This window comes from Salvelinus fontinalis, unplaced genomic scaffold (assembly GCF_029448725.1).
Source record: "Salvelinus fontinalis isolate EN_2023a unplaced genomic scaffold, ASM2944872v1 scaffold_1221, whole genome shotgun sequence".
NCBI classification, from domain to species: Eukaryota; Metazoa; Chordata; class Actinopteri; order Salmoniformes; family Salmonidae; genus Salvelinus; species Salvelinus fontinalis.
The window spans coordinates 27,786-52,091 of NW_026601430.1; the positions used below are offsets into that span (position 1 = coordinate 27,786).

The window sequence follows — 24,306 nt, forward strand, 5'->3', positions numbered from 1 at the left end:
CCTCAACACTCTTCTCTCCCCCTCTAGGTTCTGGAAAAGGATGGATGATGTAAATCCTTCTTTTTCAGAAACATCCAGATGGAACTTGTTTTTTTTAGTCAGGTGCTGTTAGGGCTACTGCCACTTAGAGATCTGTTTTCAAGAGTGCAAAAGCCTTTGATGCTTCAGTAGTCCAGGTCAATGATGAGTGTAGGTTAGTGGTGAGCAGCTTCAGGGCCATGGGGCATATTCGTCAGCCATGCCCTGAAAAGGGGGAGGTGATTGCTGATTCGGGTCTGGATTGGGGTGATTGTATGCGGGTTGAAGGGCCGCACGTGGTTGATACATCATTGGCCTGACTCCCCCTTGGTCTAGGGGCGTATCCTCGTCCCCTTTTGGCCAGAAACTGGCTTTGGGCCGGGGTTATTGGGTGCGGACACTGTCGCACCATATGCCCAGCTTGTTTACAATTATAACAGCTTCCATAAGATCCAGAGTACCTCTGGGGCTGTCCCCATGTGGGTGAATAGTTTGATTGTGGTAGTGGGTAGTAGGGTTGTAGTGGTGGTTCCGACGAAGGGTATGGCTGAAGCGGGTAGGCATACGGCAGTTGGAATGGCTGCTCCTGGGGTGGGTGTATAGGTGGTCCCTGCTGGGTGAAGATGGGTAGTTGTTGCTGTATCATTCGGGAAACAGTTTTTTCAATGATTTGTGAGATTTCTTGTTGGTCTTCAGCCACCATCTGTTTCTTGGGTTTCTCTCCTTTCTGGGCCTCTTTCAATTGTAGTTTCAAAAGTTGTACCTGTAGGGACTGGATTTGTGTTTCAGCCCCTCCCTTATCCTTATTGTATTGGGTAATGTGGTGATGCACATGGGAGTTGAACTGAGCCTGGGGAATTGCCATTAACCCCACAGTGCCCCTGAGATGGGTTGGGGCCGATGGGGCTGCTGTGGTGGTAGGTGGGGCGTCATTATTGTTGGGCCTGCCCTCTTTGGTGTCAGTTGGTGCTCCAGTGACCACTCCCATCGTATCAGGTTTCCGGTAAAGGAGAGCTTTCCTAATTTCCTCAATTGCCCATAAACCTATTCTCATCTCAGCCTGTGCCTTTTCCCTTTGCTTTGTCCCTTCTTTTTTAAATAAGTGACTCTTATTCTTATCAACTTCACATTCTATCCCTTGCTTCACTGCTTCCTCCAATTCTTTCTCCATAATGAGGAGTTGCCCTTTTGATGGGGCGACTCCACTAAGGAAACCTGTTTGAGTCCATCTCAGCCTCACTTCCTCCCAAATCTTTTTAACGGGTTTGTAGTGTAATTTCCCGCCTGCTCTGTCTTTCATTCTCTGATCTAAATATTCGTTGAATTTGTGTTTGGGGACGATAGTCGTGGTCATTTTGTCGTTAAGCTATGTCTGGGTCTATTATTATCTTTGTATACTTTAGCCCGTCACTGATCGAAACCAGCGATGTATTTTTCTTCCCCTAACCTCCCCCAGTCTCGTGTCCGACTCGCGTGGACAAAGGATTTTATTGCCGTGTATTCGATGAATTATTTTCGTTTTCCAACAATATTTCAGCTATATCTCTTTGAAACAATATACGAATATATTCACGCGCTCCTGTTATAATTGGAATGACAGTTTTAGGTACTTATAATAAAAAATATTATTGCTTTTCGCTAATTTAATTAATTAAATACTTTGGCAAAATATTTCAGAAGTTTCCTTTGGGGACAATATACTAGTAATTCAGGCGCTCCTGATATAATTGGAATGGCAATTATATGATATATAATTCGAAAGATATTATTTCTATTAACTTTTCCGATTTAATTTGAACTTTTTCCGATTAATTAAATACTTTGCCAAAACATTTCAGAAATTTCCTTTGGGGACAATATACTAGTAATTCACGCGCTTCTATAATAATTTTCAAATTGATTCTCACCCTTAGGGATTTATCAACAGCAGGAGAGGGAAAAATCCGGTCAACTCATCAGCAGAAAATAGTTGCTTCACAGCAATATATACACATCGACACGGCGGTCACTTTAGCACAGCCTCAACTAGCATATGGCTAGTTAGTAGCAATTGGTCTCGTGGAACGTTCAATCCCCCACATTGCGACAACACAACTTACACATACAATTACAACACAACTTACACATGCAATATCACATTAGATTTCTCACGTAACACCTAGCTAAGTATAGCTACTGCACGACTATTTGAATTCACATTAGATTTCTCACGTAACACCTAGCTAAGTATAGCTACTGCACGACTATTTGAAAACGTATGGATTCTTCACGGTACCCCTATCTGATCGACTGTCAAATATGGCCCGACTGTGTGAATCGTTATATATTTTTTTTTTTATTTTTTTATGGGTCTTCACGGTAACACCTAGCTGATTTGCCAAATCTAACTACTGCCCGGCTACTTGGATCCCATCTTTTAATTGTGGATTCTTCACGGTAACCCCTATCTGATCGACTGTCAAATATGGCCCGACTGTGTGAATCGTTATAAAGCTTATTCTTCACTGTACACCTACTCGATCAGCATACCGCGTAGTGCCAGACTATGTGAATAAGTCTTTGACCTATTAATACTTAGATATCTGTACACAATGCCTTAAATTCTAAACAATTCCACATAAATTTAGCAACATTTCACACTCACCACAGTACTCCTGATCATTGAATTTAGATATTGGCTATAATACAATATACAGATTTTGGTTAAACGGGCATCTGCTCACCTCTTTAGTTTCGAGCTCTTTGATCAGTTTCCTGTGTGGGTTGAATCGCGATTCTCCCTCGAAAAGGTCACCTCTCCTCTGGATAAATTTCTCCCTCTGTAACAGTCCTGACCTATTTATGTTAGTTTTTATGTGTTTTTGGTCAGGGCATGTGTTTTGGGTGGGCAGTCTATGTTACCTGTTTCTATGTTGGTTTCGGTTTGCCTGGTATGGCTCTTGATTAGAGGCAGGTGGTTTGCATTTTCCTCTAATCAAGAGTCATATTTAGGTAGGGCATTATCACTGTGTGTTTGTGGGTGATTGTCTCCTGTGATGTTTTCGTGTTTTCGATATATTCACTTTTGGAGCTGTTTGGCTGTTCGTATGTTTCGATGTCCGTTCCTGTTCGTGAGTTTACGTTTGTCTATGTAAGTTTATGTTCAGGTTCCGTTGTACGTCGTTTTCTTATTTTGTAAGTTTTGAAAGTGTTTTGTTTTGTTTAGTCTACGTCGTATTTGTAAATAAAAATGGCTTATTTTCCTGACTCCGCATTTTGGTCCGAAGATCCTTCTCTCCTCACCTCATCTGAGGATGAGGAGAGCGACAGCTATTACAGAATCACCCACCAAAATACAGAGACCAAGCGGTATGGGAAAAATGCTCGACGGAGCAACAAGGACTTTTGGACTTGGGAGGAGATCCTGTCTGGTAGAGGACCCTGGGCGCAAACTGGAGGAAATCACTGCTCTCGTGAGAAGAGTGAGGCAGCCACAGCCCAGGAGCGCTGGTATGAGGAGGCAGCTAGGAGACGTGGATGGAAGCCGGAGATTCAAGCTCGTAACCGGAATTATGAGGGGACACGTCTTGCACGGAAGCCCGAAAAGCCCGTGAGTAACTCCCATAAATTTCTTGGGGGGGGGCTAAGGGGTTGTGGGCCAAGGGCAGGTAGGAGACCTGCGCCCACTTCCCAGGCTAACCGTGGAGAGCGGGAGTACGGGCAGACACCGTGTTACGCAGTAGAGCGCACGGTGTCTCCTGTACGTGTGCATAGCCCAGTGCGGGTTATTCCACCTCCCCGCACTGGTAGGGCTAGATTGGGCATTGAGCCAGGTGTCATGAGGCCGGCTCAACACGTCTGGTCTCCAGTGCGTCTCCTCGGGCCGGCATACATGGCACCTGCCTTACGCATGGTTTCCCCGGTTCGCCTGCATAGCCCAGTGCGGGCTATTCCACCTCGCCGCACTGGCAGGGCGACCAGGAGCATTCAACCAGGTAAGGTTGGGCAGGCTCAATGCTCAAGAGAGCCAGTACGCCTGCACGGTCCGGTATTTCCGGCGCCACCTCCCCGCCCCAGCCTAGTACCTACAGTGCCTATATTACGCACTAGGCTACCAGTGCATTTCCAGAGCCCTGTTCCTCCTCCACGCACTCTCCCTATAGTGCGTGTATCCAGTTCGGTGCCTCCAGTTCCGGCCCCACGCACTAAGCCACCTGTGCGTCTCCCAAGTCCTGTACACACTGTCACTTCTCCCCGTACTAGTCCTGAGGTGCGTGCCCTCAGCCAGGTGCCACCAGTGCCGGTACCACGCACCAGGTATAGAGTACGCTTTGAGAGTTCAGTGTGCCCTGTCTCTGCTCCCCGCACTAGTAGGAAGGTGCTTATCATTAGCACGGTGCCTCCAGTTCCGGCACCACGCACCAGGTCTACAGTGCGCCATATCCGGCCAGAGCCATCCGTCTCCCCAGCGCCATCTGAGCCATCCGTCTCCCCAGCGCCATCTGAGCCATCCGTCTCCCCAGCGCCATCTGAGCCATCTGTCTCCTCAGCGCCATCTGAGCCATCCGTCTCCCCAGCGCCATCTGAGCCATCCGTCTGCCAGGAGCCTGCAAAGCCGCCCGTCTGCCATGAGCCTGCAAAGCCGCCCGTCTGCCATGAGCCTACAGAGCCGTCAGCCAGACAGGAGCCGCTAGAGCCATCAGCCAGACAGGAGCCGCTAGAGCCGTCAGCCAGACAGGATCTGCCAGAGCCGCCAACCAGACAGGATCTGCCAGAGCCGCCAACCAGACAGGATCTGCCAGAGCCGCCAACCAGACAGGATCTGCCAGAGCCGCCAACCAGACAGGATCTGCCAGAGCCGCTAACCAGACAGGATCTGCCAGAGCCGCTAACCAGACAGGATCTGCCAGATCCGTCAGTGAGCCATGAGCAGCCAGAGCCGTCAGTGAGCCATGAGCAGCCAGAGCCGTCAGTGAGCCATGAGCAGCCAGAGCCGTCAGAGAGCCATGAGCAGCCAGAGCCGTCAGAGCGCCATGAGCGTCGTGAGCCGTCAGCCTGCCATGAGCGTCGAGAGCCGTCAGCCTGCCATGAGCGTCGAGAGCCGTCAGCCTGCCATGAGCGTCGAGAGCCGTCAGCCTGCCATGAGCGTCGAGAGCCGTCAGCCTGCCATGAGCGTCGAGAGCCGTCAGCCTGCCATGAGCGTCGAGAGCCGTCAGCCTGCCATGAGCGTCGAGAGCCGTCAGCCTGCCATGAGCGTAGAGAGCCGTCAGTCTGCCATGAGCGTCGAGAGCCGTCAGCCAGCATGGACCTGCCAGAGCCGTCCAAACAGGACCTGCCAGAGTCCTTCAGCCGGGATCTGCCCCTTGTCCCGGTGTTGCCCCTTGTCCCGGTGCTGCCCCTTGTCCCGGTGCTGCCCCTTGTCCCGGTGCTGCCCCTTGTCCCGGTGCTGCCCCTTGTCCCGGTGCTGCCCCTTGTCCCGGTGCTGCCCCTTATTCCAGTGATGGTCCTTATCCTGGTGCTGCCCCTTGTTTTTGTGCTGCCCCTTGTCCCGGTGCTACCCCTTGTCCCGGTGCTGCCCCTTGTTCCGGTGCTAGCTGATTATTTAGGGGAAGGTAATGTTTGGGTGGTCAGTGGTAGGGGTAGACAGAAGAGGGGAGTGACTATGGTGGTATGGGGACAGCGTCCGGAACCGGAACCACCACCGTGGTCAACTGCCCACCCGGACCCTCCCCTGGACTTTGTGCTGGTGCGCCCGGCGTTCGCACCTTGGGGGGGGGGGTACTGTAACAGTCCTGACCTATTTATGTTAGTTTTTATGTGTTTTTGGTCAGGGCATGTGTTTTGGGTGGGCAGTCTATGTTACCTGTTTCTATGTTGGTTTCGGTTTGCCTGGTATGGCTCTTGATTAGAGGCAGGTGGTTTGCATTTTCCTCTAATCAAGAGTCATATTTAGGTAGGGCATTATCACTGTGTGTTTGTGGGTGATTGTCTCCTGTGATGTTTTCGTGTTTTCGATATATTCACTTTTGGAGCTGTTTGGCTGTTCGTATGTTTCGATGTCCGTTCCTGTTCGTGAGTTTACGTTTGTCTATGTAAGTTTATGTTCAGGTTCCGTTGTACGTCGTTTTCTTATTTTGTAAGTTTTGAAAGTGTTTTGTTTTGTTTAGTCTACGTCGTATTTGTAAATAAAAATGGCTTATTTTCCTGACTCCGCATTTTGGTCCGAAGATCCTTCTCTCCTCACCTCATCTGAGGATGAGGAGAGCGACAGCTATTACACCCTCTCGTCTCCTGTCCGATGAATTTTCTATTGGGCCGAATACAAATATGTTTTGACCATCCTCTGCTTCCAAGTTTGTTAGTAAAACGTTTACTGTTGACAGGAGAACAAGAGGAGACAATAGGACGAGGTGGATAATTTTATAATAAGGCCGTTTAATTACATGTAAAGATATCTTAGTAAAATCTTGCAGCAAGGCTCTTTCAGTCTGACTCCTAGTGAATCGTCCGGAAAAGAGGCCAGTTTCCAGAAATGTACAGTACTATATAGACAACAAGCAAAGTAGGTAGATCTGCGAGTCCGGCCTTCCGATTGGTCGATCTGGGTCTTGGGTAGTCCTGATCAGGCCTGGTGTCCACGTTCCATTGGTTCCTGAGAGTTCTTTGTCCTGAGGTCCAACCATGGGTTGGGTGTGTCTGTGTGATTGTCATGGGGGAGGGGAATTGTGGGTGCCGTGTATATGTCCAATGTGTCCAGCATATGTCCAAGAGAAAGAGGGGGTGTGTATGTTGTGTCAACTTATAGGTAATGTTGAGAAGTTGTTAAAACAAGTTACCAATATCTAATACAATTTCTTACAAATCCCCCTCTTCACGTCTCACAAGAGACGTGACATAAAAGTATATAAAAAGACAAAACTAAAGGATAAAATTTGTCAGAAGACAAATTTTTAATTCCCTCTCTTCATGTCTCACAAGAGACGTGACATAAAAGTATAAAAAGACAAAGCTATGGGATAAAATTTGCCAGAAGACAAATTTTTGATTCCCTCTCTTCACGTCTCACAAGAGACGTGACATAAAAGTATAAAAAGACAAAGCTATGGGATAAAATTTGTCAGAAGACAAATTTTTGATTCCCTCTCTTCACGTCTCACAAGAGACGTGACATAAAAGTATAAAAAGACAAAGCTATGGGATAAAATTTGTCAGAAGACAAATTTTTGATTCCCTCTCTTCACGTCTCACAAGAGACGTGACATAAAAGTATCTTAGTCCTCAAATATATAGACAGGTCCAGCTTCCCCATCCTCAAGCAATGGGAACATTTTGGCCCTTTCCTGATTAGGGTCTATGGCGGCAGTTATAACACGGCTAGCAAGCGTGCGCGCACATGGAATGCAACAGCATCCACAAAGTACAAGAATGGCCGCAAAAACAGAAATTGATACTAGGATGGAGGAAACCAGCGTCTTATATTTACCAAAAGCATCCATCCATGAGTCCCACATAGTAGTGTCCACTCCAGAATGCTGTTTCATCTTACCATTAAGGGTACGAAGTCCCTCCAATGCTACAGTTAGACTCCCATCCGTAGCTGTGTTATTGGGAATGAAAGTACAACACTGTTCACCAAACATTGCACAGACCCCCCCGCGTTCTGCCAATAACATATCAACCGCGATTCTATTTTGAAATGCCATCAGGGACGTAGCTGCCAATTGTCCATGGACCGCCTCGAAGCCTTGTTGAGTCCAATTGCCCAGTTTCTGGACATTAAAATGAATGTAGTTAATTCTGTCCACATTTTTATTAACTGTACACCACCAACAAAATGATGATTCAAAACCTGCGGCCACTTGGTCAACCAGTTTATACTTATCTGGTACCCCCCTGGGGACACCAATTGCATCAATGTAAGTTGGGTCCTAAATGAGCAAGGACCAAAAAGGAGACCACTCCAATAACTACCCCTGGAGTGGCCAACCACACATTAGTAAACCAAAAAACGAGAATATGTTAAACCCTCAGGTCCATCCCTCTATGCAACCTGTACCAGGTGGGCTCGTCGCCACCCGGGAACTTCAAACCTTCACAACAGGGAGGACAAACATCACTTTTTATTCATTCAACATCAACTACAGCAAACCAAGGGTCCTCCTCTGTCAGCCCACTCTCCTGCGGAAGCTCGTTTTCGTATCAGCCTCTCCAACTGGAGCATCAAGCAACGGCATCATACTAGAGGCCCCTTACACATCTGTAACAAACTTCTTCAAACAAGGTATGATACAGGCAACACAGAAATGAAAAACAACAACTAGTGTCAGAAATCCAGTAATCATCATTGCAGTGTACTTACCAAAACAACCACCCAGCCAGGGGAACAGTCCACTCTCCTCCACACCTGCAAGACCCTTCATCTCCACTGATAACCTTGCCAACCCACTCAGAGCTTTTGAAATGCTCCCATCCGGACTAGTATTGTTAGGAACAAACGTGCAACACTGTTCTACAATCTTTTTACATACACCTCCCTGGTTGGCCAGACTTATGTCCAGTGTTAGTCTATTGTGTCTACTGGTTTGTGAGGCAGCATCCAATTGTTCAGCCATCCCTGTAAGTCCTGTGTGGGTGTGTTTATAATTGATCCAGACCTTTTGTTTTAACATCAACAATAGCTGGGCCAATGATGGGCATCAGATGCCACAGGCCATCATTCCTGGTTAATGTCTGGAATTCGTGGGGGACCCCTATTGGGACCCCCAACAGGTTGGTGTGCATGTTATCTGTACCCTCGGACCAAGGAGCGTCACGTTTCTGCCGTCTCCTGGGTTGGTCCCAAGCCTCTGTGTCCTGTGTAGCTCCCAGAAGTTGATTAGCTATAATAATAGGCAACGGTGGTATCAGACTGGCCAAAACACATGAGCAACGACAATTTCCTTTCAAAAATGGGGTCAACCGCCTGGCAGGTCCACACATCCACCATACATCAGCAACACCTCTAGTTCCTAGTGGTATTAGTGATGCAGGTAGTAGCAGGGAGCCTTCCATAGTCCATACCGCTACCTGTGCCAGGGATACAGCTGTTATATCCCCCATATGCCTTAACTCCCCACGGTACCTTCTGGGGAGGGACCACTGGGAACACAAGACTCAGAGTTTTACACAGGGTTGAATTTGGCTCGAACTTTTCCAATATGCACATCCAACCTTCCCCATTACTTAGGACAAATGGGTGAGCAGCCAGAATAGGTCTGGCATGTCCACATACGACACAGTCCTTTCTATTAAGTGTTTTGTAGGTCAACCACATATTCTCCCTTTCCTCATACTCAGTTTCAGTCCCCAAATGTTCACTATCTGAGATGTCTTTTATATTTATTATCTGTACCAGATTGGAGAGCTTAGGTGATGGCGTGGGACTTGGTCTTGAAGTGGTGGAGGAGGCCGGCTGAACCCTGGTCCGTTGGAACTGGTGGTGGTTCTGGCAGCACTGCGATGGTATCATCCCCATCGTATCCTGATCAGACAGCTCAGGACTACAAGCAGTCCTGTAAAACCCCACCCTCTCCCAGAGAACACATCATCAGCCAGAGATCGAGCAACACTTTCACTTCTATGAACGAACACAGTGAGGAAAGGTCGGGGGCAGGGAATTCTTCATTAAGGAGTTGATCCCCGAGCTCTATTAGCAACAGTTCTTCTCCTTAACTCTGTGATCATTCGGCAGTGTCAGTGTGTCTCACCCTCCAAGTGCGATATGCCCCCAGGTCGAGTGATTCACCTTCTCCCTTAATTCACCTGCAATGTATAAACTCTTGGACATACAGGTTTGGTTAGCAAACAGTTCCTCATTTGTTCTTTCTGATTATATATTTAACTTCTATGCCTAATTATTTTTTTATTTTTTTAGCTATAAATGTTTAATTTTAAATAAGTTTATTATCCAATAGGCCCCATCCTTTCCTAGTCCACAATGTACCCTCCTTCGTTTGATACCTGGCTCTGGCCAGGTATCAACCTTACCTACTCTAAATAATAACTTAGTACATCATATTCTAGGAACGTCCCTTTTATTCCCCGCATATCCAATTCTCCCTTTGGCGTACATTCATATCTATTCTTTTCTAATTCTCTGTCAAGTGACTTATCTACTTTGAAATGTATCTGTGCTGCTTATATATGTTAACCCCTTTCTCTATCTTATTTCACAGCCTACCTTGCTCATTTCCTGGTCCACCCTCCCCACTCTGCTCTCAAACCTTCAAGGTCTGAACAGTGCGGGGTAGACCCATCTGTCTGCCTTTTTGTAATAACAGTCAATAACAACTGTGTGTTCCTTTACAATATTAACTAAGTGTCTCACTGTTTTGACTTTATCTGCATGGATTTAAAAATAACAACAGGTCTTATAGTGTCAATCTTTAAAGTCCTAACATAACCTTAATTAACCTATCTCTATCTTCTAATGGCCAATACAAATGCTTACCTTATGGTCAAGAGTTATAAACTCTATTATAATCAATTTACCTCAAAACTAGTATCCCAAATGACACAATCTCATTATTCTCACTACATTTCCCCGCGAGTGATCAAGTCGCCGGAAAATGCAATGGAAACAGAAAACAGGTCAAAATGTTACACCTACATTCGTGTTCCATATCTAGACATACCAAAAGAACCCTTTATCTTCTCAAAGTCCCTTGCCTAAATAAAACTCAGAAAGTAAAACTCCTATTCCCATATGAGTGTATTCTTTTAAGATATCTTATCTCTGGGTACACGGAAACCCTTAACCTTAATGTTTACTCCAAAAAACAAAATTATGTCACCAGCATTCAACCAGTCGGCTGGGAGACCATTTGGGTGCTGCAATACTGCCATCTTCTGTCCATTCTCTGCATAGCTCTCCACCCACTCTTATTCAACCTTCTCAATTTGAGCCATATTAGTTTCTTATTTTAACTATTGTTTTCTAAATTTTTTAATTTTTTAATTTTTTAATCTATTATTACCTAGTTAGACTAGAGTGTCCGTGACATACATCCATGGGGATCCGGTTATAGTTATTCTATTAACCATGTGAAAGTGCCCAGGGACACCCCAAATGTCAAATAAGGGGCCAGATATCCCTAGCCTTGCCCAGGGAGGGAGAAATATCCCTCTAACTGGGCGAGGTTCCTTTATCAGGGGAGGCGGAGTTTGATACCGCATCACCCGAGTCAGGAATGTCTTCATTTGGAATCGAATTTAAGCTGTTTAAATCAGCTCTGACTTCTGTCAGTGTTCTAGAAGGGATTGGGGCTGGAGTGCAATGTGTGAGGTGGTGCCAAGGTGCGCCTGATTTACCTTTGACCTGGACTGAGTGTGAAGTAACCTCCCTCACTTCGTACTGTCCAGTCCACCTGGGTTCTAGCCACTTTCTCTTGTGGACATTAACCCCACCCAGTCACCAATTTTTACCTTCCGTGTGCCAGATCTCCCTTCTGCTTCCCCGTTGGACCTTGTGAATCTGTGTGGAGAGAGCTGCAGAAAGTTCCGTCAATTATCAAACATTACAATTTGTTGTACATCAAGGGCGGGCATATGACCTCCCTTCCTTGGTGAACCCAGCATGACTCCTCCAGCCATTGTCTCATGAGGAGAGAGATGGGTGCCTGCACCTGGAGAGGCTATCATGGCCAGCAACGTCAGGGGCAGGACTTTAACCCAAATCAACTTCAAACCTGCACATACATTTGATTGGCGCGTTCCACGAGACTTATGAGATTGTGGCCTGTACACTAACCCCATCATTAAACAACATCCATTAATCAGTTGACATTTACACATCCGACCCTATTGGTACATGGAGCGTTTGTCATTACACAATACACATTAATCAGTTGACATTTACACATCCGACCCTATTGGTACATGGAGCGTTTGTCATTAAACAACACACATGAGTTCGGTTTGCAGCCACTTAATGACCTATTTTGCATCCTCCCCTGCTGTTGGTATTGCCTCAACCCATTTAGAGAACCTGTCTACCATAACTAACAGGTACCTTTTTCCATTAGTCACATTGTCTTTCCCCATATCTGTGTGTGTTGGTGAGTGGTTCATTCCCCAGGTCAGGTCTCCGTTTCAGTTCCTGTGCAGCTCTTTCTGCACAGGAGTGGGGTAGACCTTCAGCATTGAGTGCGTCTGCCATGTTTTTGTCAGTGTTGACAAATGTGATGTGTGATTGTGTGCATTTATTCTGGATTTTCGTTTTCCTTTCAGCGCTGAACGTGAATTCTTTGCTCATCAGATATGCTGCAACCCCATGGTGGGTGTGGATTTCCAATGGATGGCACATTATCATGTGGGCTGTTTTCCCAATAGCTTTTGCCACTGCAGCCACATACTTGGAGCATGTGGTTTGTCCTTCTTCAATGTAGTCCAGTTTGGAGGAGTGATACCTCAACACTCTTCTCTCCCCCTCTAGGTTCTGGAAAAGGATGGATGATGTAAATCCTTCTTTTTCAGAAACATCCAGATGGAACTTGTTTTTTTTAGTCAGGTGCTGTTAGGGCTACTGCCACTTAGAGATCTGTTTTCAAGAGTGCAAAAGCCTTTGATGCTTCAGTAGTCCAGGTCAATGATGAGTGTAGGTTAGTGGTGAGCAGCTTCAGGGCCATGGGGCATATTCGTCAGCCATGCCCTGAAAAGGGGGAGGTGATTGCTGATTCGGGTCTGGATTGGGGTGATTGTATGCGGGTTGAAGGGCCGCACGTGGTTGATACATCATTGGCCTGACTCCCCCTTGGTCTAGGGGCGTATCCTCGTCCCCTTTTGGCCAGAAACTGGCTTTGGGCCGGGGTTATTGGGTGCGGACACTGTCGCACCATATGCCCAGCTTGTTTACAATTATAACAGCTTCCATAAGATCCAGAGTACCTCTGGGGCTGTCCCCATGTGGGTGAATAGTTTGATTGTGGTAGTGGGTAGTAGGGTTGTAGTGGTGGTTCCGACGAAGGGTATGGCTGAAGCGGGTAGGCATACGGCAGTTGGAATGGCTGCTCCTGGGGTGGGTGTATAGGTGGTCCCTGCTGGGTGAAGATGGGTAGTTGTTGCTGTATCATTCGGGAAACAGTTTTTTCAATGATTTGTGAGATTTCTTGTTGGTCTTCAGCCACCATCTGTTTCTTGGGTTTCTCTCCTTTCTGGGCCTCTTTCAATTGTAGTTTCAAAAGTTGTACCTGTAGGGACTGGATTTGTGTTTCAGCCCCTCCCTTATCCTTATTGTATTGGGTAATGTGGTGATGCACATGGGAGTTGAACTGAGCCTGGGGAATTGCCATTAACCCCACAGTGCCCCTGAGATGGGTTGGGGCCGATGGGGCTGCTGTGGTGGTAGGTGGGGCGTCATTATTGTTGGGCCTGCCCTCTTTGGTGTCAGTTGGTGCTCCAGTGACCACTCCCATCGTATCAGGTTTCCGGTAAAGGAGAGCTTTCCTAATTTCCTCAATTGCCCATAAACCTATTCTCATCTCAGCCTGTGCCTTTTCCCTTTGCTTTGTCCCTTCTTTTTTAAATAAGTGACTCTTATTCTTATCAACTTCACATTCTATCCCTTGCTTCACTGCTTCCTCCAATTCTTTCTCCATAATGAGGAGTTGCCCTTTTGATGGGGCGACTCCACTAAGGAAACCTGTTTGAGTCCATCTCAGCCTCACTTCCTCCCAAATCTTTTTAACGGGTTTGTAGTGTAATTTCCCGCCTGCTCTGTCTTTCATTCTCTGATCTAAATATTCGTTGAATTTGTGTTTGGGGACGATAGTCGTGGTCATTTTGTCGTTAAGCTATGTCTGGGTCTATTATTATCTTTGTATACTTTAGCCCGTCACTGATCGAAACCAGCGATGTATTTTTCTTCCCCTAACCTCCCCCAGTCTCGTGTCCGACTCGCGTGGACAAAGGATTTTATTGCCGTGTATTCGATGAATTATTTTCGTTTTCCAACAATATTTCAGCTATATCTCTTTGAAACAATATACGAATATATTCACGCGCTCCTGTTATAATTGGAATGACAGTTTTAGGTACTTATAATAAAAAATATTATTGCTTTTCGCTAATTTAATTAATTAAATACTTTGGCAAAATATTTCAGAAGTTTCCTTTGGGGACAATATACTAGTAATTCAGGCGCTCCTGATATAATTGGAATGGCAATTATATGATATATAATTCGAAAGATATTATTTCTATTAACTTTTCCGATTTAATTTGAACTTTTTCCGATTAATTAAATACTTTGCCAAAACATTTCAGAAATTTCCTTTGGGGACAATATACTAGTAATTCACGCGCTTCTATAATAATTTTCAAATTGATTCTCACCCTTAGGGATTTATCAACAGCAGGAGAGGGAAAAATCCGGTCAACTCATCAGCAGAAAATAGTTGCTTCACAGCAATATATACACATCGACACGGCGGTCACTTTAGCACAGCCTCAACTAGCATATGGCTAGTTAGTAGCAATTGGTCTCGTGGAACGTTCAATCCCCCACATTGCGACAACACAACTTACACATACAATTACAACACAACTTACACATGCAATATCACATTAGATTTCTCACGTAACACCTAGCTAAGTATAGCTACTGCACGACTATTTGAATTCACATTACATTTCTCACGTAACACCTAGCTAAGTATAGCTACTGCACGACTATTTGAAAACGTATGGATTCTTCACGGTACCCCTATCTGATCGACTGTCAAATATGGCCCGACTGTGTGAATCGTTATATATTTTTATTTTTATTTTTTTATGGGTCTTCACGGTAACACCTAGCTGATTTGCCAAATCTAACTACTGCCCGGCTACTTGGATCCCATCTTTTAATTGTGGATTCTTCACGGTAACCCCTATCTGATCGACTGTCAAATATGGCCCGACTGTGTGAATCGTTATAAAGCTTATTCTTCACTGTACACCTACTCGATCAGCATACCGCGTAGTGCCAGACTATGTGAATAAGTCTTTGACCTATTAATACTTAGATATCTGTACACAATGCCTTAAATTCTAAACAATTCCACATAAATTTAGCAACATTTCACACTCACCACAGTACTCCTGATCATTGAATTTAGATATTGGCTATAATACAATATACAGATTTTGGTTAAACGGGCATCTGCTCACCTCTTTAGTTTCGAGCTCTTTGATCAGTTTCCTGTGTGGGTTGAATCGCGATTCTCCCTCGAAAAGGTCACCTCTCCTCTGGATAAATTTCTCCCTCTCGTCTCCTGTCCGATGAATTTTCTATTGGGCCGAATACAAATATGTTTTGACCATCCTCTGCTTCCAAGTTTGTTAGTAAAACGTTTACTGTTGACAGGAGAACAAGAGGAGACAATAGGACGAGGTGGATAATTTTATAATAAGGCCGTTTAATTACATGTAAAGATATCTTAGTAAAATCTTGCAGCAAGGCTCTTTCAGTCTGACTCCTAGTGAATCGTCCGGAAAAGAGGCCAGTTTCCAGAAATGTACAGTACTATATAGACAACAAGCAAAGTAGGTAGATCTGCGAGTCCGGCCTTCCGATTGGTCGATCTGGGTCTTGGGTAGTCCTGATCAGGCCTGGTGTCCACGTTCCATTGGTTCCTGAGAGTTCTTTGTCCTGAGGTCCAACCATGGGTTGGGTGTGTCTGTGTGATTGTCATGGGGGAGGGGAATTGTGGGTGCCGTGTATATGTCCAATGTGTCCAGCATATGTCCAAGAGAAAGAGGGGGTGTGTATGTTGTGTCAACTTATAGGTAATGTTGAGAAGTTGTTAAAACAAGTTACCAATATCTAATACAATTTCTTACAGTTGCCATCACCAGTTACTCATGTCAGGTCAAAGACCTCAACTCCAAGTAGGAACCGTCAAAACAATACTGAGGACACAAGTATTACAGTTAGCGTTTAATTGAGCCAAAACAAGAAATTGCAGTTACACACAACCTGGACTAGAAAACCCATGAACTCTTGCATGGACACCGAGCACCATGTCCCACATCAGATATCCATGTTTGTGGTCAACGGGGGCTCAGATGCAGAAGTCAACAGTTACTCAATAGCGTCGTCAGACGGGCCAGTGGCAGCTTCAGGGGTAGCGTCGTCAGACGGGCCAGTGGCAGCTTCAGGGGTAGCGTCGTCAGACGGGCCAGTGGCAGCTTCAGGGGTAGCGTCGTCAGACGGGCCAGTGGCAGCTTCAGGGGTAGCGTCGTCAGACGGGCCAGTGGCAGCTTCAGGGGTAGCGTCGTCAGACGGGCCAGTGGCAGCGTCGTCAGACGGGCCAGTGGCAGCGTCGTCAGACGGGCCAGTGGCAGCTTCAGGGGTAGCGTCGTCAGACGGGCCAGTGGCAGCGTCGTCAGACGGGCCAGTGGCAGCTTCAGGGGTAGCGTCGTCAGACGGGCCAGTGGCAGCTTCAGGGGTAGCGTCGTCAGACGGGCCAGTGGCAGCTTCAGGGGTAGCGTCGTCAGACGGGCCAGTGGCAGCTTCAGGGGTAGCGTCGTCAGACGGGCCAGTGGCAGCTTCAGGGGTAGCGTCGTCAGACGGGCCAGTGGCAGCTTCAGGGGTAGCGTCGTCAGACGGGCCAGTGGCAGCTTCAGGGGTAGCGTCGTCAGACGGGCCAGTGGCAGCTTCAGGGGTAGCGTCGTCAGACGGGCCAGTGGCAGCTTCAGAGGTAGCGTCGTCAGACGGGCCAGTGGCAGCTTCAGAGGTAGCGTCGTCAGACGGGCCAGTGGCAGCTTCAGAGGTAGCGTCGTCAGACGGGCCAGTGGCAGCTTCAGAGGTAGCGTCGTCAGACGGGCCAGTGGCAGCTTCAGAGGTAGCGTCGTCAGACGGGCCAGTGGCAGCTTCAGAGGTAGCGTCGCCAGACGGGCCAGTGGCAGCTTCAGAGGTAGCGTCGTCAGAGGACAGGGCATCATTTGCCGTAGAGCTACCATGGTTTGGAGAAGCTTGGGATTCTACTTCATTAGTCTCGAAATACTCTAGAGAGAAAACAAAGAAACAGTTGGGTATTCTACAGCAACACAGCTACAAATTGCCATTCGAATGTTGAGCAACATGAACCCAACAGATTTAAAAGTATATGGACAGGGCGTACCTTCTCTGTCTTGTTTAGCATCAGACCCTATGGATCGGAGCAAGGCCAGGGCATGCACAATGGAGACGTCATTTGATGACAGCTCTGAAAAACGTAGGTTAAGGTACACAAGCAAAATCAAAGGGTTTGACAACATTATTTAGACATCTAAGTTACTCTATGGTGTTGAATGAGTGTCAAACACAGCAGCACCATAGACACAGTACAAAGCTAGAAGGGTTGTGGAAAGAAACACTTACCTCCAAGTCTCCTCTGCAGAGAGACTTGCTCTTGCTTTTGGGACTTTCCAACAGGGTAACAAGAAACTGAGGAGAAAGTGTTGACACAAAATAGTTACATATTAATAATAGCAGATGACCAATGCAGAACAAACAGACAGTCAAATTTTAATCTCCAATTGATAAAGTTGAGATTATTTCCCAACCATATCCCTTCAATCCAAATAAAACATTAGTGAACCAACCTTTCACAACCCCCACAGTCACCACAAATAGCATCAATTCTCTCACACCTCCCATGATCATAAAAATAGTCTGTGTTATCAACAGGTAATGTCTTCCCATGGCCTGTATGAGGCTTATATAGGCCACTAATGACCTTTTACCTGACAAACATGACTTAACGATCAATTAACATGCTTGATTGAGGTGTTACATTCAGATAGAAATGGACCATGTAGAACGTATGTTGGGCAGGCAATCTTTTCTACTCCATATATTGCATTTATATCTGTAATGTTTAACCCTAATGGTCTCAGATCAGCAGTAGAAAGAAGTAGGCCTAATTATTTTAGGTGTAATCTTCAAAGATATTAGGGGGAAATACCCAAATCCACTTTTTACAATGCTCCTGGGAAATGGGTAGGCCTCCACCATATAGTCCTTCACAGTTTTACAGCTGTGTTATATTCCTTTATTTACATAGATCACATACATAAATATATATGTTAGCTGTAGGTAGCTTTGGGATAAAATTCCCATATTGTATTGTTACTAACATAAATCATAATATATCATATTTTCCTCATTTGCTCTGTAGGAGGTTCGTCATATGAAGGACATTCAAGTGGATGTGACCCCTAACCTGCAATAGGGGCTCAGTGGGGTGACAGACATCCTGTAAAGGATCTCCAAGCTAGTGTCTAAGGACCTGGAGGAGGCTGTGTCTACAGCTGTGGTTCAGGACAAGCATGGTAACCTAACCTAACCTCACTGTATGAAGGATTACATTGTTATGGATAGTCATCTCCAATCTGTTCAAATATCACTGTTGTTGATAACACACATTACCAAAATTATTCACACTTGTCTTCCTATTTCCACATAATCTGTCATGGTTCCCCACCTTAACAGGGCATAAAACCAACCTCTCTTTATTGCTCTCTTTATTGCTAATACAACCAAATCCAACAGCGTTCGAGTATCTTAATGCTTTTCTTCTAACCCTGAATGGCAACTTTTTATCCTAGTACACAAGCATGTCATTTTATCCATCCACACCCACTCTACTGCCGCATGTCCACTGCGGCTGAGACTTTCACCCACTCGTTACAGGTATTAGCAGGTAACCAACCCCACCCGGGTCTTAGCCCCTAGGACTTACCCTTTGCAGGTATCAACCTGTTGTGGTTTACCTTCCAGGACTTACCATATACCACAAAGCTGCGACCGGTCATAATTACAATGGGACTACTGAAGAAGCTCAGGCTTTCTAGGTTCGTACCCTATAATTAGTTCAGCGTACGACTCTCATCTCCCCAAGATGTCAGAATTAGTGATAACAGGTGTAGGAACTGTGCCTACCTTGTTTCTGTTTCACTGATTCAGAATCTCTAGTTCGACTGCAAATTGTGGTGAACCCTGCTCACAGTGCCAACTGTTAGGTTCTAATTCTCAGAGTAAAAACTCGACGGACACTATGAAAGCTTTAACCAAGTTTATTCTTCCCAGAGGGTCAAGACAGCTGCATTAGACAAAAAACATATTCACACAAGCACTGATATTTAATCCTTTCTCCTATGCTGAGTCTCCTCCTACACCTCTGAACAGCCAATGCATCTCTGTTGTTAGACAGAACCTTTGTGATATCTGTTCTTCCTCACTTCATCTGACCTGACCGCTACCCCAAAGTGCTCACTCCTCCCCAACTCAAGGCTGTCATGTTGATTGGTACCAGACTGTGTCTGGTAGATTTTTCAACCAGAAATTTGCACAGTGTAGCTCTAACTCCAAAACGTTTTGGGACACTGTAAAGTCCATGGAGAACAAGAGCACCTCCTCCCAGCTGCCCACTGCATTGAGGCTAGGTAACACGGTCACCACCGATAAATCCATGATAATCGAACATTTCAATAAGCATTTCTCTACGGCTGGCCATGTTTTCTTCCTGGCTACCCCAACTCCGGCCAACAGCTCCACACACCCCGCAGCTACTTGCCCGAGCCTCCCCAGCGTCTCCTTTACCCAAATCCAGGTAGCAGATGTTCTGAAAGAGCTGCAAAAACTGGACCTGTACAAATCAGCTGGGCTAGACAATCTGGACCCTCTCTTTCTAAAATGATCCGCCGCCATTATTGCAACCCCTATTACCAGTCTGTTCAACCTCTCTTTCGTATCGTCCGAGATCCCTAAAGACTGGAAAGCTGCCGCGGTCATCCCCCTCTTCAAAGGGGGTGACACTCTAGACCCAAACTGTTATAGACCTATATCCATCCTGCCCTGCCTTTCTAAAGTCTTCGAAAGCCAAGTTAATAAACAGATCACTGACCATTTCGAATCCCACCGTACCTTCTCCGCTGTGCAATCCAGTTTCCGAGCTGGTCATGGGTGCACCTCAGCCACGCTCAAGGTACTAAACGATATCATAACCGCCATCGATAAAAGACAGTACTGTGCAGCCGTCTTCATCGACCTGGCCAAGGCTTTCGACTCTGTCAATCACCGTATTCTTATCGGCAGACTCAACAGCCTTGGTTTCTCAAATGACTGTCTCGCCTGGTTCACCAACTACTTCGCAGACAGAGTTCAGTGTGTCAAATTGGAAGGCCTGTTGCCCGGACCTCTGGCAGTCTCTATGGGAGTACCACAGGGTTCAATTCTCAAGCCGACTCTTTTCTCTGTATACATCAATGATGTCGCTCTTGCTGCTGGTGAGTCTCTGATCCACCTCTACGCAGACGACACTATTCTGTATACTTCTGGCCCTTCTTTTGACACTGTGTTAACAACCCTCCAGGCGAGCTTCAATGCCATACAACTCTCCTACCGTGGTCTCCAACTGCTCTTAAATACAAGTAAAACTAAATGCCTGCTCTTCAACCGATCGCTGCCTGCACCTGCCCGCCTGTCCAACATCACTACTCTGGACGGCTCTGACTTAGAATATGTGGACAACTACAAATACCTAGGTGTCTGGTTAGACTGTAAACTCTCCTTCCAGACTCACATCAAACATCTCCAATCCAAAGTTAAATCTAGAATTGGCTTCCTATTCCGCAACAAAGCATCCTTCACTCATGCTGCCAAACATACCCTTGTAAAACTGACCATCCTACCAATCCTCGACTTCGGTGATGTCATTTACAAAATAGCCTCCAAAACCCTACTCAATAAATTGGATGCAGTCTATCACAGTGCCATCCGTTTTGTCACCAAAGCCCCATATACTACCCACCACTGCGACCTGTACACTCTCGTTGGCTGGCCCTCGCTTCATACTCGTCGCCAAACCCACTGGCTCCAGGTCATCTACAAGACCCTGCTAGGTAAAGTCCCCCCTTATCTCAGCTCGCTGGTCACCATAGCAGCACCCACCTGTAGCACGCACTCCAGCAGGTATATCTCTCTGGTCACCCCCAAAACCAATTCTTCCTTTGGCCGCCTCTCCTTCCAGTTCTCTGCTGCCAATGACTGGAACGAACTACAAAAATCTCTGAAACTGGAAACACTTATCTCCCTCACTAGCTTTAAGCACCAGCTGTCAGAGCAGCTCATAGATTACTGCACCTGTACATAGCCCATCTATAATTTAGCCCAAACAACTACCTCTTTACCTACTGTATTTATTTATTTATTTTGCTCCTTTGCACCCCATTATTTCTGTCTCTACTTTGCACTTTCTTCCACTGCAAACCAACCATTCCAGTGTTTCTTTACTTGCTATATTGTATTTACTTCGCCACCATGGCCTTTTTTATATTTTTATTTATATATATATATATTTTGTTTGCCTTCACCTCCCTTATCTCACCTCACTTGCTCACATTGTATATAGACTTATTTTTCACTGTATTATTGACTGTATGTTTGTTTTACTCCATGTGTAACTATGTGTTGTTGTATGTGTCGAACTGCTTTGCTTTATCTTGGCCAGGTCGCAATTGTAAATGAGAACGTGTTCTCAATTTGCCTACCTGGTTAAATAAAGGTGAAATAAAATAAATAAATAAAAGATACAATGATACGATGTCTATCTAAGTATATGGTTACGGAGAATAGTCCCATATGAGATGGTTAGGTCACGTCATCCCCTTTCGTGTTGTCGTCGTGGCAACAGGTCGGGAACAGCTCCTGAGTGAAGGCGAGGCATGCAGCCGTGTCTGCCCGTCTCCGTAGTTCGTCAGTTTTCCAGCCTCGTAGTCCAGCAGCATTCTAATGCGGGAGTGGTGACAGTGGCCATCCACCGCTTCCAGGTGTAACAGTATAACTTTAGTCCGTCCCCTCGCCCCGACCCGGGCGCGAACCAGGGACCCTCTGCACACATCAACAACAGTCACCCACGAAGCATCGTTACCCATCGCTCCACAAAAGCCTCGGCCCTTGCAGAGCAAGGGGAACCACTACTTCAAGGTTTCAGAGCAAGTGACGTCACCGACTGAAAGGCTGCTAGCGCGCACCACTGCTACCTAGCTAGCCATTTCACATCGGTTACACAGGCACCCATTGTGCCAGGTGCTCAGCTGGCGCTCATCCAGCTGGAGGCTCTAGGGAAGCTCGTTCATTCCCACCATACACCGTTTCCCCTTTTCCTTCCTGGGGATGCCCTCGTACGTTCTCCTGGGAGATGAGCAGGTGATCGTTGGCCGTGCAAGGGTCAAAGGTCAGAGTGCAGCGGTCTGAGGAGGAGGGCGAAGGGCACATGTGAGAAGACAATTAGGTGTACATAATATCTATGATAGTTTTATGTTAAAGTAAGGAACAACCACATACATTCGCTGAGGTCCTGCTTCCCAGCTAGGTTACATGGAGCAGCTGGACTGGGGATCACAGCCAGGATGGTGCACTTATCCTGGGCTGAACCTACTGAAGTGGGTTGGGGGATGGGGAAGAGAAGGGAGATTGGTGGAGAGACACAGAGACATATTTTAAAAGATTGGAGGTTACTATCCCTAACAATAAAATCCTTCATACATTGAGGTTAGGTTACCATGCTTGTCCTGCCCCACAGCTGTAGACACAGCCTCCTACAGGTCCTCAGACACTAGCTGGAGATCCCTTACAGGATGTCTGTCACCCCACTGAGCCCCTCCTACAGTTTAGGGGTCACACCCACTTGAATGTCCTTCATATGACGAACCTCCTACAGAGCAAATGAGGAAAATATGATATATTATGACTTATGTTAGTAACAATACAATATGGGAATTTTATCCCAAAGCTACCTACAGCTAACATATATATTTATGTATGTGATCTATGTGAATAAAGGAATATAACACAGCTGTAAAACTATGAGGACTATATGGTGGAGGCCTACCCATTTCCCAGGAGCATTGTAAAAAGTGGATTTGAGTACAGTGTTTATTTCCCCCTAATATCTTTGAAGATTACACCTAAAATAATTAGGCCTACTTCTTTTTACTGCTGATCTGAGACCATTAGGGTTAAACATTACAGATATAAATGCAATATATGGAGTAGAAAAGATTGCCTGCCCACCAGAATCAACATACGTTCTACATGGTCTATTTCTATCTGAATGTAACACCTCAATCAAGCATGTTAATTGATCGTTAAGTCATGTTTGTCAGGTAAAAGGTCATTAGTGGCCTATATAAGCCTCATACAGGCCATGGGAAGACATTACCTGTTGATAACACAGACTATTTTCATGATCATGGGAGGTGTGAGAGAACTGCTGCTCTTTGTGTTGACTGTGGGGGTTGTGAAAGGTTGGTTCACTAATGTTTTATTTGGATTGAAGGGATTTGTTTGGGAAATATGCTTTACTTTATCAGTTGGAGGTTACAATGTGACTGTCTGTTCCGCATTGGTCATCTGCTATTATTAATATATGTAGCTATTTTCTGTCAACACTTTCTCCTCAGTTTCTTGTTACCCTGTTGGAAAGTCCCAGAAGCAAGAGCAAGTCTCTCTGCAGAGGAGACTTGGAGGTAAGTGTTTCTTTCCACAACCCTTCTAGCTTTGTACTGTGTCTATGGTGCTGCTGTGTTTGACACTCATTCAACACCATAGAGTAACTTAGATGTCTAAATAATGTTGTCAAACCCTTTGATTTTGCTTGTGTACCTTAACCTACGTTTTTCAGAGCTGTCATCAAATGACGTCTCCATTGTGCATGCCCTGGCCTTGCTCCGATCCATAGGGTCTGACGCTAAACAAGACAGAGAAGGTACGGCCTGAAACATATACTTTGAAATCTGTGTTGGGTTCATGTTGCTCAACATTCGAATGGCAATTTGGCCTAGAACGTGTAGAACAGCTGTGTTGCTGTAGAATACCCAACTGTTTCTTTGTTTTCTCTCTAGAGTATTTCAGGACTAATGAAGTAGAATCCCAAGCTTCTCCAAACCATGGTAGCTCTCTGGCAAATGATAACCTGTCCTCTGACGACGCTACCTCTGAAGCTGCCGCTGGCCCGTCTGACGACGCTACCTCTGAAGCTGCCGCTGGCCCGTCTGACGACGCTACCTCTGAAGCTGCCGCTGGCCCGTCTGACGACGCTACCTCTGAAGCTGCCGCTGGCCCGTCTGACGACGCTACCTCTGAAGCTGCCGCTGGCCCGTCTGACGACGCTACCTCTGAAGCTGCCGCTGGCCCGTCTGACGACGCTACCTCTGAAGCTGCCGCTGGCCCGTCTGACGACGCTACCTCTGAAGCTGCCGCTGGCCCGTCTGACGACGCTACCTCTGAAGCTGCCGCTGGCCCGT

At 46.2% G+C, this 24,306-nt stretch overlaps 2 protein-coding genes across 2 annotated transcripts; one reads left to right on the forward strand and one right to left on the reverse strand.

Annotated features, from left to right (window-relative positions):
* Positions 1-15,937: 15,937 nt before the first annotated feature.
* Positions 15,938-17,701, reverse strand: LOC129848845 (polysialoglycoprotein-like). The gene is made up of 4 exons (XM_055915935.1): positions 17,602-17,701; positions 17,378-17,443; positions 17,139-17,222; positions 15,938-17,022 (listed from the first exon to the last, which is right to left on the reverse strand). The coding sequence occupies exons 1-4, from the start codon at positions 17,699-17,701 to the stop codon at positions 16,097-16,099; spliced, it is 1,176 nt and encodes a 391-aa protein (XP_055771910.1). The 3' UTR covers positions 15,938-16,096.
* A 5,535-nt stretch (positions 17,702-23,236) lies between these two features.
* LOC129848844 (polysialoglycoprotein-like) lies at positions 23,237-24,300 on the forward strand (the record flags this gene model as incomplete). Its single annotated transcript, XM_055915934.1, has 4 exons — positions 23,237-23,307; positions 23,464-23,529; positions 23,685-23,768; positions 23,905-24,300. Coding segments are annotated over exons 1-4 (607 nt in total), but the record flags the coding sequence as incomplete, so codon positions are not given.
* Positions 24,301-24,306: the final 6 nt, after the last annotated feature.

Bases quoted from the DNA above. Each gene is read 5' to 3' on its own strand.
- LOC129848845 (XM_055915935.1), bottom strand. From the start codon at position 17,701: ATGGGAAGACATTACCTGTTGATAACACAGACTATTTTTATGATCATG. The intron at 17,444-17,601 runs GTTGGTTCACTA...CTTTCTCCTCAG, and splicing joins GACTGTGGGGGTTGTGAAAG to TTTCTTGTTACCCTGTTGGA. The intron at 17,223-17,377 runs GTAAGTGTTTCT...TACGTTTTTCAG, and splicing joins TCTGCAGAGGAGACTTGGAG to AGCTGTCATCAAATGACGTC.